The sequence below is a fragment of the Alexandromys fortis genome, unplaced genomic scaffold (genome assembly GCF_014885135.2).
Source record: "Alexandromys fortis isolate MF-2015 unplaced genomic scaffold, M_Fortis_MF-2015_v1.1 scaffold_261, whole genome shotgun sequence".
NCBI lineage: Eukaryota > Metazoa > Chordata > Mammalia > Rodentia > Cricetidae > Alexandromys > Alexandromys fortis.
The window spans coordinates 1,130,289-1,145,642 of NW_026068144.1; the positions used below are offsets into that span (position 1 = coordinate 1,130,289).

The following is a 15,354-nucleotide window of genomic DNA, read 5'->3' on the forward strand; positions in this document are numbered from 1 at the left end:
TCAAGTTTTGTAGTAAGAAACCCAACTCCTCTCTCCTAGACAGCCATTCACCAAGCACAGCACTAGCACAGGGAGCTCTCAGAGAATCCAACAGAATGGCCAGGTCTCATTTCAACACCAGAAACATGTGACCTCAGCGCAGAGACAGACCCAAGTCTCAGGTACTCACCCACTTACTCAACCCACCTCACCGGGTTGTCATGAGAAAATATATATGTGAAATACATGGCTTAAAGCCTGGACTAGAGCTAGCAAACATCAGTACTATTTATTATAATTAAGTTAATAACTGACAAATGAGAGTCTGAGATATTAAAAAAGCTAACTTGGCCTACCAAAGTTAATTTTCACTTGACTTGTGGCGAACTGCTCTCAGCTCCAGCATGGCCCTTACCTGAGGTTTCCAGTTCTCAGGAGAGAGCCTCTACACAGCATCCTGAGTCACAGAGGTGCATCCCAGGCAAAAAACCACTTGAAGGCGTGGATGAAAAGGAAAGCAGAGTCAGGCTGTGAAAGAAGCCATCCAGGTGCTGTTCTCTTTCCTTCTGCTTAGAACCATTGAGGCGCTGTCTAGTGTTATCTTCAATTCCAAGTTTAACAAGAAAGCAAACAGTAAGACATCAAAGCTGTACTGAATTTTTAACAGCTTTCTGCTCACGCTGGGCAAGCAGCATCCGAAAGCACAGCAAGCCCCAGGACAGACACTGACTGTACCCTAGACAGTTAGCTCAGGCTCGTGGAGTGTGGCGCTTGACAAGCACGCCCCCGGGCAGCTGGCTGCTTGACTTAGGAGCTCTGGTTAGAGAATCGTCGTATCTTTCTTCATCCGTCAGTTTTCTCAGGGTAACTTACCAAGGGGCTGCCCCTTGACAAAAGGGAAGATTCTCCGCTGTGCTCAAGGTCACTGCAATATCACTCAGATCTTAACGTGGCATCCTGTTGGACTGTAACTTTAAATACAAACTACCCTGTGACCGTGGTCTGTTTTATACTCAAACCACAAAATCACTTTACTGCTTTCCCAGATTACTGCTATGTTCTCCAGCATTGTGTCTTAAAGGTGCTTGCTGGGACCTAGAAAGACTTTTCAACAGGAAATAGTTAAATGAAATAATAAAAAAAGAGAAAACTCTACTGACAGTCTGTGAACAATCACTTTAAAATGTATGAAACTCCAAATTAACATGGAGTTAGGACCAGGTTGAACACAATGAATGACCTTTGGGTGATACTATTCAAACCATGACAGTTGATTTAGCCAAAAAATCCCTTACACCTAAGGTCTATGCCTAAGTAGGTTACATCAAGACCTAAAGGATACACAGAATGACCTTGGGAAGAAATAAAAATGACAATCCTTAGAAAATACCTGTAAAACAACCTAGTCCATGGCAGTATACAGCACCCAGGAAATGTAATTCTGGTTACTGTGCGTGCATGTGCATGTGTGTGTGTGCATGCGTATATTTGTCTGTCTGTGTTTGCACATGTGTGTGATCACATATGCAAGTATAGGACAGGACAGGGGTGCAGGTGACTGTCCCGGGCCACACTGACCTCCTGAGGCCTCAGAGAGCCCTGCCCCTTTGCTGGTTCCCCTATTTCCTCCCTAGCTTTTCAGAGACTCTGGAGCATGGTGCCTTTAGTGGATTCTCAGTAGGGCTAGCACAGGCTCAAGTTCAACTGTGCACAAAATGAAAGATCAAATATTATCATGATATAGAATACTTAACAAAGTAATCAATGAAAACACACCTGAGGTCACAGAAGACATATTTCATCATGTAAATATATAATAAAATTCATTCCCCCATTCAGTTGTTTTGGATTTTTGCCCCCTTGCTGTATGCTTATAAAAATAAGATAAACGTACCATACTTAAAACTGAAAAAAAAAAGTTTTCTTAAAATGTCAAATTTTAGGACTTTTATTTACAAAATGGATTGACTCTTGTTTTATACAAATCAAAAAACCTAAACTTTTAAAAATAGAAAAAACTTCCCACACTCTTGGGACCGACTTTTTTGCAACCAAGGGAGTTAGAACTCGGTGTCTGCTTCTTATCAGTCCTGGTCAGGCAGACTGGTCACAGCTGAGCAGAGGGCGGCCAAAGGTCTGTCAGGTCAGGGTCTGAAGGAGCAAGATCTTCTCATTAATGCAGAAGCGGTGTAGGACCACCATCAGGTTCTCACCGCAGCGGGAGACCTGGCGCTCCATGGCCAGGCGGAAGTCCTCCTTGACGCCTTTGGTGATGCCTCGAGTGACCGTGTGGTGCCTGAGGTCAGCGACAGGGAAACAGAAGGAGACCACGGTTAGAGCAGCAGCACAGCCCAGCGCTACCTGGGTAGGAACCAACCTGCCTCACAGCTAAGTGAAGTCACACATTTACACCAAATTCATCAAGAAAAGCGTAACCAGGTACCGACTCCTGTCCATCCTTCTCAGACTAGGAAGACATCTCTCCTGCCCTAGACTGGGTATTTTATACAGCCAATGTCACCTGCTTCACCTCTCAGCTCCTGAAGCTCACACAACTCAGTGCCTCGGGGGGTTTAGCTTCCATTCTCACTGGCCTCACTGTGCTGGAGGCCAGGCCACAGACCCCAGAGAGAACAGCAGGAGGAGGGACCCGCGTCCTAGTCACCAAGGAGCTCTCTGGCAGGTGCTGAGTCAGGCCTCTCTCCACAGAGACAGGACAGGGCAGACCCTTGAGTGCTGTGTTCTTTCAGGAAAAGCAGGGGCCCTGGGGCCCTGGGGCCCTGAGACAGAACCGTGTCACAGGTTGGAAAGGCAGACCCACTGCCTGTGAGGTTCTCTGAAGAGCAGAGCCTTCCAGGTGCTTGTTCGTCTGTGGGTGGTTAGTGGGAGCAAAAGCCAAGAGGTGTCTAACTGTGCCCCAAGAGCCGTGCGTTAGGACGGGAAAGGACAAACAGAATCCCATAAAGTGAGGACAACAAAATGAACAGAGGAAAAGAAAAGTCAGCAAAACTCAGTGGACTCAACCACAAACAGAGGAGTTTTGGCTGCTAGTTTGGTAACGTAACAGTTTTAGACAAACGAAACCCATCTGTTCCCCACCCCATGCCCTGACTCCTCCGAGTGACACGGTTTTCACGTAGTGAGAATCAGGCTGTAGCTATCACCCTGAACACTTCTGTCTCTATGGCACGTTGTTACGTAGGAAGGGAGCAGGACGGCAACACCACCGTGCAGGCTTGTCTAGACTGGGGAAGACAGCGCTGCAACAGCCCACGCCACTTAAAGGCTTTATAGGAGGCAGCAGGGACGTGGGAAAACAGGTCTGCATGGAGACCAACTCCATGGGTCGGTGAGGCTGAGGGTCTGGTTCCTCCTGGGCACAAACAGGTGCACATGGTTTTATGTTCCCTTGCGATACTTCTATTCTGGGTCCCTAGGCTGCAACCCAAAACTAGACAAGTTACATGCAACTACAGGCCATATTTCAGAGGACAAATTCTCCCCTAATACTACTAAAGACACAATTAACTGTTGCACTCTGCTCGGCAGAGGACCATTTCTATACACTGACAGATGCACAACAATCATGTATGCATAAGAGCCTCTATGCAAGTCTGGATGATGTCAACTACAGTCAGGCTCCACACACAGCGATGGGCTGCATTGGTCCCCTACAGCCTGGGTACACAGCAGTTTGGTTTGAGTCAATGCAATAGCATGGTGCATGACAGGTGTGTTGCTGGTGTTACGTGGCACATGACTGTAGATATGGCTTAAGAGGAGAACCTAGCTAAGTAGGATAACATCATTTTAACTTATTAAATATTGCCAATTCAGAAAGGTAAGGTCTGAGACAAAGCGCCTGCTTTAAGGCAGGGAAAGCTATGTGAAAATCTTGTTTAGAGCAAAAAAGTCCTGATCATTATATGGAAATCCACAATAAAAGTCTGCTTGTGGTACATGTATGTCAACATATTTAAATACTCATGACTCAAAACCTTGGATTTCCTCTGTACTCACTTAGCTAATGCAGTTTAGCAAACTTGTTTCTCCCCCCCAGATCCATAATGATTTTTAAATTCAACACAAACACACTGGCAACTCATGGAAAAAAAACTTAAAAATGTTACAATATTTACAACCAGATGGTTTGCCAAGGAATGCAGAACAAATTAAAAACGAATAAATAAAGCATGAAAAAGAGCACCGAGGGACAAAGAGCTGGAAACCATGGGCGGGAAAACATGTTGACAGACAGCACACTATGAGCAGGTGTTTTCCACTTGGTACCTGTCAGCAGTCTGTATGCTGGGCTGAAGCACAGGTAAGAATTCCTGCTGCAGTAACCCCATGGGAGGGCTAGAAGGCCTTTAAAAAACAGCAAACAGCGGCATTCAAACACCCACACCAGCTCACCCTGCACCGCAAAACAACACTGCGGAGAAGATACACAGGACTGGAAAGCGGACTGCACAGAAACTGTGACCTCCACAACCCCTGGCCGTGCTGCGTCTTCAGGGGACTGGGAGAGGCTGAGGGCCCCACCGCACCCGCTGCTGGTGCCAGTCTAGAGGCATCTTGGCTCCTGGTCCCAGAGCTCTTCCCACTTGTGACTTGGAGTAAAAAGGCATCAGCGAGGAAGAGGGAGACGAGATGGTAGCGGGAGGGGAATATCTGAGAAGATAGGACTCAAAACCCAGCCTCCTTCACTCACTCTTCTCACGCCCACGCCGGTCCCAGAAATACACCTGGGACACTGGCTAGCCACCTTAGCAGGACCGAAGCCCCAAACTGAGAGGTCCTTCAAAGAGGACCCAAAAGGGCTGGTAATATTTTCAATAAAGAAAGGGTGTTTGAGCTTTGGGGGAAAAACAAGGCTGGGGGCCATGGTCTTGCAGAATTCTGTAATGAAGATTTAACACATTAGCCGGTGATCACTCAGAGATTTTTCCCTTTTGATTCAGTCTAATGCAGCTATGGTACTGAGGATATCAGCACAAAAACGTTCTCTCATTTAGCACATGTCAGAACAACATACCTATATAACAAACCAAGAACTTATGCCTCCTTTGGCCTGGCACCAGGTGCCCCGTGTTTGTACTGTACCTGCTTGCATCCGAGATGCTACAACTAGGACGGACTCACAACCTTACCCCAAGGGGAGGAGAGGTACACTGCTCACAACATCTCTGCCACTCATCTGGAGGGACCACCCAAAAGGTCTGCAATGGCTTCAGAGAATTTGTTTGGAACCCAAGGGAAAAGGAATATAGATAGTTTTATTCAAGAGTCTAATCACACCTCAGTCAGTCAAAGCTCTGTCTTATGCAGTTAGATTCTCTTGGCATCATTTAGAGATAGGTTATCTGAAATACAGATTTCAAATCCATGGTGAGACCCTTACAGAGAACATTCCTACAAGGTCAGGTCACGAGGTAACAAACCCTAATCCTTTTTCCAGGTTGAATCAACTGTGGGTTTTTAGGAGGCTTGTCTTCTAAAGAAAGTTCAAGCAAGTTACGGTTAGGTTGATCAAGGAGGGAGATCCCTGGAAAGCAGGATGGACGCCTCCTTGGGCAAGTAGCCTCCTCCAGTGTCAACAACACTGGAACGGACAGGTCCTCACTTTAACTCCGAGTCCTCGGGACATGTGCAGGTTAGCACTGTTCAAGTCAAGACAACATGGGCAAAGAAGAAGGGCCCAGTCTCAGTGACTGGAGCCATTCCTTCAAACTGCCAGACAGCCAAGCATTCTCTAAGTCACGGGGCGATCCTCTGCAGACGGAGCCCTCTTTAGGAAGAGTCTGACTCTAAGACCATATAACAATTTGAATGGTGAGCTTTTGATGAATTAAAAGCTTTCTTAAAGATGTTTCCATAATCAATTTTTGACCTAGAAGTCCCTAAAGAAAACAGTTTACCTGGGTTTCCATATACAGAAGTAATCTATTCTCACACATGGTTAACGACACTTGGAATCAAGCAGTTAATATTCCCCATGACTTTGGCTCATCATCAAAGTAGTCGATGGAGAAGGGGAGAAGACAGTGTCTGGGACTTCCTGACTAAGCGCTCTACAAAGGGCCTCATTTGCTCCTAAACATCACCTCAGTTCCCTACTGGAAATGTTGAAGACATACAATATCACTTTCAAGATGGGGAGAGGATCTTCTGTTCTTTAGGGAAGATTCCACTGGGCCCTACTCTTGGTAAGGAATAATGAGGAAGGAACGCCCACCATGGGCCAAATTCCTGAGTTACAGAAACCCAACAGAAGCATTTCTTACCTCGCTCCTCCAACACCCCTAGGACTCTACAAAGACAAAGTGAGGACCATGGCTTTCAATAACTAAGACTTGCTTCTGCCCAAACTGAGGGGTAAATGAGGTTTCCAGTCTCAGCCATGCATTCCCCTGCTCTGGGTTCAGTCCCTTGGCTCCACTCTGACACTGACTGACAGACACACTGAATATGCAGGAAGCCAGGAGGAAGGGTACAAACTGCACATGGCGCTTAGAATAGGGAGGATCTATTAGCCAAACTGCAATGAGGGCTGAGGATAGAAGCGAGATTTATGAGCTATTTAAAAATCATGGATGGCCACTAGGTATTCTCATCTGAGACAACGTGTGCTTTCTGCAGTGTCCTGGTTAGGGGTACACCTGGGCTCAAACGCCTGTACAATCATTTTTTGGGGCAGGTATTTTAGAGGCACTAGAACCAGCTCGTTCACTTTGTGCTGTGTAAGCCACAGAGCTTGGAAGGGCTTCAGACATAGTTATAAAGGAAACCTGCAGCCCCATCCAGTACCATGTTAAGCATGGCTGCGTTCATTTAAAACCATTTTATGTCTAACCAGAAGTGAATACCAAATCTCGGAAAGGAAAAGGCATATAGAAAAATCTCTAGTAAAAAATTTCAAAAGTAACAAAAATATCCCCATTTAAGCAATGGTTTTGTGCCCCCCACCCCCACCCAGGAAATGTAGCTAAGAAGCACAAGTCTCTAAAAGACGCCTAGAATCATGTGGACCCTCAAAAACAGAGACCAGTACTGAATTCCTCTCCATTAAACTTCTGAAAGGTACAGAAACTTACGAACAAGTCATGCAAGCACATGAAAGGAGAGCACGCAGCTTCAAAGAACAAAAGATTGTCTGCTTACTTGATCAGCATTCCTTGATTTGGGAGTAACTCCAGATGAATCTTCCCTCCTTCCTGGGTCCTTAAATAAGCAAATTCCTCCAGCATGTCAATGTCTTCGGCCACATTCAGGTCAACCAACAAGGAACAAGCTGCCCCGGTCTCCCAGGGAAGGAACAGGTTCTCAGCAGATGAGGGAGCTGCTGTTGTCCTCCAACTAACAACCACAGTCAGTTCTTGACAGGTGCCGGTTTTCACATTAACCAAATGGCCCTATGAAAAGAACTCTTGGCACAAGTTCTGCCAGGCGGGGCTGGCTGTGTAACTCAGTGCCATCAATCTCCAGACCCTATCCGACTAAAAAGCATTAGCGCATGGTTTTCCTATAGAGATATTGAAACAGGTTCTACATGGCCATATGAGAAATTTCTTATCCAGAAATCAGGGATAGTAGGGGTGGGGAGGATGGTCTGGCTGACAGGATATGTATGAGTCATAAGAAGAAAGATTTCTTCAGACCCAGCAGATAAGTCTTTCAGATGCTTCAAGAAAGGAAGTGCCTGAGAGCCCAGAAAATCTCATGTGAAATATTAAATGGTGCATTCTTCTGGGGAAAAGTTATATAACTTTCATTAATCTTTTAAAAAATTCACTGCTCAGACACTGGGACATATGTAGCACAGGGAATGGACTCTGAGAAACGGTGAAATGAAAGCAGCCAAACCAGGGCGTCCCCTCAATTCAAAGGCGGTCTTCCCTCACGGACAGCTCCCAGAGCTGCTGTGCCTCTTCAGCATACCCTTTGGTAGCTGTCCTGGTGCAGGCCCAGAGCTAAGAACTGATCCCAGGGGCAGCCTATATCCAAGGAGAGGCCACAGATGAAGGCCAAGGAACTATTGCAGGCTTTGCTAAACCAACTGCCCTGGGCTTGCTAGGAACCTGTAGGCTATTCTGACTGTCCCAATTCCCTGAACTCTATCTTTGAAACGTCACTGGCTTTCACCAAGCAACTGCCACGGCCCCATTTCGAATCCTCGCTCCTCCTCCCTTCCCACACTTGGTTAAAGCAGTGTCCTTGCTGACAGGGGCTCACACAGTGTGATGGCCTGTGATTACTGCAGACAAAGGATACTGGTAACATAGCTGAAGAAGTTCTCATACTGGAAATTCCCCTGCTGGCAGATCTTACTGATGGCTTTCAGGAAGAGGTTCTCTCCCCGTGGCCACTCCTGCTGGAGCAGTACAATCACATGGCCCAGCGCCATGTCATCTCTGTTGTCTGTAAAAGCTCTCAGCTGTAAGACAAAATTTCATGTAGAAAAATAAATCTAGGACATCCAGGGCACAGCAAATATCCCTTCCTAAAGGAGCTCCATATGTCAGTATAGGCTACAAGTCATTACTGTTAAGACGATAAAACTGTGGCTGACAACACCCTTCTAAGGAGGGTGGATTTAAAGGAGACCTCAGGTTCCCTCTGAGGGCTCGGCACATGAGGCTGACACGTCTTTAAACCGAAGCTGGACATGAAGAGGTGAGGTGAACTGGGAGTTTCTGAGCTTGAGAATCAGGGATAAAGTTGAGTATTGCTACATAGTGAAGAGAATAAACAGCAACTTTTGTTATTGGTTTTTCTTGTTCTGCTTATCTAAGACAGGGTCTCGGGAATCACAGGCTCGCCCTACAATTGTTAGATAGCTGAGGATATTCGTGATCTTCCTACCTTCCCCTCCCAAGTGCTGGGATTATAGGTATCTCTCACCATGCCCAGTCTATGCCGTGCTGGGAACTGAACCCAGGGTTCATGGGTGCTGGGCAAGCACCCTACCAATTCAGTCATCTTCTCAACCTTAGAGATATCTTTTAGGAAACAACTGTGAGTGGAAAGATGGGCAGGAAGCTATAACAGAATGCTTGAGATGGGGCTGGGAAGAAGGAAAGACAGCAAGCAATAAGGTGTGAACTGCAGAAAAGGCCAAGGTTTAGTTTGAAACGGACAGCTGCAAAACACCACACTTCAGCCGGCTTCTGTGCCCCCAGCAGCTCTAGTGATTAGGTCAGTGTGGGACTACTGCATAAAGTGTAAGCAGCACGGCTACCCGTGGCACGCCAGCCTAGTGAGACAGGGACAACCCCACCCGAGGCTCTCTTCCACTGCAGCCAAGGTCTGTGTGTCTTCAAGAGTCTCGGAAGCTTCCAGTGTTCCTGGGCCTTTGCTGGTGCTGACCCTCATGTCTAAAAGAATTAACTCCTCATACATCTCTGACCCTAAAATATATTTATATTGCCTTCTTCTGTAGCTAATACATTCTAACACATACAATGTCAAAATTGTTTACTGTACACCAACCATAGCAGGCAAGGGAATTTGTCTGTCTGCTCTACTACTTACTACCCATACCCTTCTCAAGGACGGGGTTTATTTCCTACTCACCTTTGCCTAGTGCAGTTTAAAGGAAAAAAAAAAAAAAGCCAAAAGAACACTTGTTATTTCCTAGGGCACGAAATTTTCCCACCTGCCTCGTAAAGTACAAAACAGCTATAAACAAAGCTTAGTCGTGCCAGCTCACCAAGACATACTTCAAAGGCAATGCGTTTCCTGCTATTTCCATTTTAAGCTCACCTTAAAGCACGCTAGCATCAAGTGCAGGCAGTAGGGCATAATAGCCTTACTGGTACATGGCAGCAGCTTCAGATCCAAACCTAGCAGAAGGCCAAACTGTTAGTGAATGCTAACGTCACAGAGAACAGTGCTGACAAACCAATGTGCCGCTCACTCCCTCAGTAAGATAAACAGCAGCTACAGAACACAGCACAATTATATTCTGTGATGATGACACTGATTTTTGGTCTCAAGATTTCATTTCTCAATTTTCTTTCCCATCCTACTAAATAATTATTATAAAATATTTCAGATATGTCGAACATTACACAGAGGGAATCTCACAAACCCAATGTGCTTGTCATTCAGCTTCTGTGTGTATAAGTATCTAGCCTGTACGTACATATGGGCATCATGTGTGTGAGTGCCTGTAGAGGTAAGAAGAGGGTCTCAGATCCCTTGCGTTGGAGTTAACAGATGTATAAGTTGATGTGTGGGTTTTGGGAACCTAACTCGTCTGCAAGGGCACCGTGTGCTCTTTACTGCTGAACTACCTCTCAGCCCCGTCTCTTGGTATTACAAAATGCTAACAACTGGCTACTCATGTTCAGAAGCACAGGGCAGCCGTTCCTTTGCCTCACTCAGGACCACTGCTGAACAGCCTTGCTTTTTGCAGTCTGTGTTGCCTGGTTTTGTTTTTTTCTACCAAATTTAATTTCCTTTTGCTATAACAGATTTCTATTTCATTTTGTGTCATTTCTTTTATAAGATGTGCTTATCAAAAACTTTCCTACTGCATCTAATTTTTAAATTTCTTGGCATAAAATTGTTCTCTTACTGTCCTTTTGACGTAACCAGGATTTGCTGTAATACTGTCTTCATTCCTGATATTTCTAATTTGAGGCCACTGTCTTCTGGGTCAAACCTGCTAGGGCTGTATCAAGTTTATGCATATTATCACAGAAACAACCTTTGACTCTGACTCATTTTCTTAGTTCTGCTCTAATGATTATTTCCCTCTTCTACTGTCTCCATATTTAATCTGCATATCTCTTTCTTATTTCTTTGATGAAAATTTAGATGATTAGCTATGCATTAGTTTTTACTAGCAATGTGGCATCAGGTAAAGCTCAAAACACCCCCTAGTGCACCAAGGGATGATGTTCTTCAGAGATAAAAAACTCAGGAAGTGGACTCAGGGCTTGGAAAAGGTGTAGATTCACAGCTGCTTATGGACACAGCCTGGAGGAACTGTGACATGTCTTAGCCACGGCCTTAAAACAACTGTGACAGAGAACAAGACTTCACTCTACCTTTTCTAAACTTGGGCTTTACTTTGGAGGGCTCGTCCTGTGATTTCCCTCCATCCTGTATGGGTAGCACCATGTAGCACATCAGGTCCAGGACCTTCTCACATGTCATCTGCAGGAGAGAGGACACAGGCACTAGTGTGGAGCTCTGAGTGAACGGCAGCCGCCACAGTGCGGAGGTGGACAGCATTCCTGTGAACGGCTGAGCACTCAATGGTGAACACAAGGAAACACACGGTTAGATTACGTTTATGAAACAGGGAAGAAAAACCTATTCTCACTGTTAGAAATACCACAATTTTGCATAGACTAGTAAGTATATACAATGCCTATCTCTAAACCACACAGCAAGTTCAAAGAGTCTGGGATACACTTTCTCAAAAATAAAAAAGAAGAAGAAGTAAACAGAACTGACGTTCAATTCCAGGGAAGGTACACTACAAAACCAGGAAGTCAAACAAGATCACTGTGTTTCTCAGCAGCAAATTAAGTAAGTGATCCAAGTGGGAAGGTCAATCTAGGAAGCATGCATTGACTTGAAAAACCCCACAGGCAAGGGAGATTCCAGGGTGCCACGGAGCCTGTGAGAATGCCCCTTGAGCCACCAGATACTCACTCTATACTCCCCCAGTGCAAAGTGACAGGTGGCCAGCTGGATGAGTGCCCTCTGGTGTTCTAAAGTCCCCTGTCCTGTGATCTGCGGCTGAGAAAGGGATCCTTGGAGAGCTGCTAAGTGATGCAGACTGGCTATTGCCTTCTTATATTGACCCTTGGAAAGACACAAACACAAAGAGGAAAAATACTGACATTAAAACACACACACACACACACACACGTGCAGGTAGCACAGAATTTCCGATAAAGGACATTTTAGATGCATCATTTCTATAGAACCAGCTGGCTACTTATGAAGGACAGGCGCAGCGAGCTGTCCATGTCAACATCTTGGCAGCAATTGTCTGCTCTCCTCATTCGGGTAGCTACAGAACAGTGTACTAGGCTGGATGGCGGCAGGGCAGAGGGAAGAAGTGAACACGGAAGTAGCGGTGCTGTTTTAGGAAAGCTCCTACTCAGACAAATGGTACATGCTCTCTCTCATACGTGGACCCAAGCTTTGGATGTTTACATGTGGGTATGAGTGTAGGTAGAGGTCATGAGACTAGAAAAGGGACCACAAGTGAGAAAAACAAAAGCCGAGGGAGGGAGGGAGGGTAGTAGAACTTTTATGATGACAGAGAAAGAGGCTGCCGGAGGTAAAACGGCACAAAGATGGCTGCTGGGTGATAGGGATCAACTGAAGCAAATGATATTCTGTATGGCAACCTAACACGGACAAATATTCATTAAGAAAACTGAGAAGTATTTACGTTATCTTTAAGGTGCAAGAGGACGGAGATAAACCGGCTGTGTGGGTTCTTGCTTCTATACACAGGAGAGCAGGACTATGACTGAACACACCAAAAGTCATCAGGAAAGTGAGACACTTGTGGATGAAAGTGGACTGTAATCTCAACCCAGAATACTCCAAGGTGTGGCTGGGCAGTGGAGCACAGCACAGCTCTGATGCTAAGACAGTTTGCAACAGTCCCGCCCTGCACAGCCACAGCAGCTGGAAATGCCGGTCACAGTACCTGGTAGATGATCATATCTGTGAGGAAGATTCTCAGCCACAGCCAGGTGTCAGTCTTCCACGCCAAACAAATTCTTGTAAATTCTGTGTGAGAATTTGAAAGCAAATTCACCCCAAACTGGTGAACACACAGGCAGGAAGGAGAAAAACACAGCAACTAGTAAAAGATGGATGGTTCCTTTCCCCAGTGCTCGGCAATTTCTGGTGGGCTGTAAACAGCTGACATGCAAGCAGACTTTTTCCACACCTACTTTTTTAGGTATGCATGTGCAACAAGGTGCAGGTATGGAGGTCAGATCACACGTGGCAGGAGTCGGTCCTGTCCCTCTACCATGTGGGTCCCAAGCCATGAGATCTGTTGGCAGGTGCCCTTATCCACTGAGCCATCTTAGCAACCCAAGAAGGATTTTTACACACCAACGCTGTAAGCACGTAGTTCATGCCAAGAACTACAGTTTCCAAGTGTCACTCCGCCTATCTGGTTTGTTTTTTAAGACGAGGTCTTACGTAGTCCCTGCTGCTCCTTTTATCTGTTTTTAAAAAGGTCGATTTATGACTAAGAAAACTGCTTCCAAAACTAGTCATATCTACAATAAACACATCAAAAGAAAGCGAGGCTATATTCCCTTAGAAACTAGAACACAGCACATCTGACGGGACCGTCTGGTCACGTGCGAGCAGGCCACAGGATGCACGCTCACACCCAACAGGCAATCAATGGGCCCTGATTTAACGGGAAAGCAAAAGTGATTGGTGAAGTAGTGAGCCCGAGAAAGCAGGCACATGAATCGTCTCTATCTTCCTTCCAAAGGAAGCAGCCAAGTGGGCAAGGGGATGCACATTTTTGATCCTAGCACTTGGCAGGCAGACTCAGGAGGATCTCTGTGAGTTCCAAGCCAGCCAGAGCTACATATTGAGATCCTGTCTCAAAAAGGAACACAGGCTTTCTCTATGTTCAAGGCAACAAAGCTGATGGCAGACAGAAGCCACACTGCCTTCTGCACTGCAGAGCAGAGAGCCAGAGCGTGGAAAAGAAGGGAGCAGCACAAACACAGGGAGGAAGAGCAAACACCGTCCCTCCCCTCTGCCCAACCACGCCAGCCTAGGAGGAACTCAAAGATGATGGTTAATTCAATAGGTTTCCCAATCAAAAAAGAACCCTATAAACTGAGCAAATGGCTAGACCTGATTCAATAAGCAATGAGAGCTGACATTTCAAATACCACGACAACATTTTAGAGCTGATCTGATATGGTTAAATGGTGTCAATACCAGCACAACTCACCTTTGTCAAGGAATTCCAGGGAATGGAGCAACTCCCAGCTCTCCCTGGCCAGTTTGAAGCTCTCCAGCACTTCGATGGAGTTGCTGAGCTCTGCTTTGCTGACAACAATATGCCGGTTTCTTCCTTTTGCGGAACATTCTTCATCATCTGAACTCTGCTTACGGGAAGAACACGGCTCATTGGAAGTGGTACATGCCATCACAGCTGCAACGTTAGTCCTGTTCTGAACTCGGTCTTCTATGGCTTTCATAGCAAAGAATACTGCATGTGCAGTGTTTCCCATTTAATATTGACTCCAATGATCAATACATGATTTTCATCTTAGCATTCTCATGCTGTAGAGTTGTTTGTCTAAAATTAAGTTTGTTGATTTCTTATAAATTCAAAACACATCATTTTAATCAAAGTCAAATCAAAACAGATTCTTATACTGAAAGATAATGTGTAAGTGGCACTCACTTTAGTTTCTCATTTCCTTAATATGAGACATTAATTAATTTGGTTCCTCACAACAGTCTGCCACACAAGAGAATACACAGAAGCCCACTCAATCCCTAAGACCCGGAAGCAGCTGCCTGTTAGTGCCCCTTCTGCTCTGCACACATATGCTGAGGTGTGAGTCTTACAGTAAAGACTTCTACCACTCTTCCCGTCATACAGAGCCAAAGAACCAAGAGAGCTGCAGAGAAAGGCCACTACCAGAAACGTCAGTGCCACGTCTAGAGATGCTAACAAAAGAGTCAAGGTCACACAGGCCACGGAGCTTCACGCTGTCACCAATTTCTCCAGTCAGTTATTCTGCCCAATCACTTGACCATGTCAGCAGCCCCAATCAAACCGTCCGCGCTCTCAGCACACTCAGTCACTGTAGCTCAGAGGCTCGGTGAAGCACACAGCCCCAGCTCACCTCACACGACACTGCCTGGGATGCCTGCTTTCTTTAAAATCAAATAAAGATTTATTTTCATTATTTTTAACTATGTGTAAGTGTACATTAGGTATGCCCTCGTGACTGCAGGCGCTCTCAGATAACAGAGGTGCTGAGTTCATCACCTAGATGACAGAGACAGAGACAGCTAGAGACAGAGAGTTAGCATTTGCCTGATATAGGTGGTGGGAACTGAACTCAGGTCCTCTGGAAGAGCTATTAATCAGGTGCTATTAACCACTGAGCAGTCTCTTGGGTCCCAGGTGCCTCCTCTCTGATAGCCATCCTCCCTGCCTTCAGATCTTAGTGCCCTCCTGCTGCTTCTCGTACCTGGAAAATCTACCCTATACACTTGTGCACCGCAGGAATCACACACACACACACACACACACACACACACACACACACACACTCAGCTGGATATCCTATTTCATCAGAGCCCTGTTTCCTATCAAGGAGAAGTGAATTAGTGATGTGG

At 45.8% G+C, this 15,354-nt stretch overlaps 1 protein-coding gene across 7 annotated transcripts in view; it reads right to left on the minus strand.

The window, feature by feature from the left end:
* Window positions 1-1,911: 1,911 nt before the first annotated feature.
* The window catches only part of Ints10 (integrator complex subunit 10), a 28,043-nt gene continuing 14,600 nt past the window's right edge, over window positions 1,912-15,354 (minus strand). For 2 of the 7 annotated variants that reach the window (XM_050126907.1, XM_050126911.1), the window contains 9 exons: window positions 13,949-14,105; window positions 12,665-12,747; window positions 11,650-11,802; window positions 11,037-11,145; window positions 9,745-9,824; window positions 8,254-8,416; window positions 7,144-7,237; window positions 5,133-5,210; window positions 1,912-2,275 (listed from right to left, as the gene is read on the minus strand). In XM_050126907.1, coding sequence (XP_049982864.1) covers window positions 2,119-2,275; window positions 5,133-5,210; window positions 7,144-7,237; window positions 8,254-8,416; window positions 9,745-9,824; window positions 11,037-11,145; window positions 11,650-11,802; window positions 12,665-12,747; window positions 13,949-14,105 — 1,074 coding nt within the window. In that variant the 3' untranslated portion in view covers window positions 1,912-2,118. Of the gene's footprint in view, window positions 2,276-4,269; window positions 4,348-5,132; window positions 5,211-7,143; window positions 7,238-8,253; window positions 8,417-9,744; window positions 9,825-11,036; window positions 11,146-11,649; window positions 11,803-12,664; window positions 12,748-13,948; window positions 14,106-15,354 lie in introns of all 7 variants that reach the window. The other 5 variants (XM_050126912.1, XM_050126908.1, XM_050126913.1 and 2 more) reach the window with 5 other exon arrangements.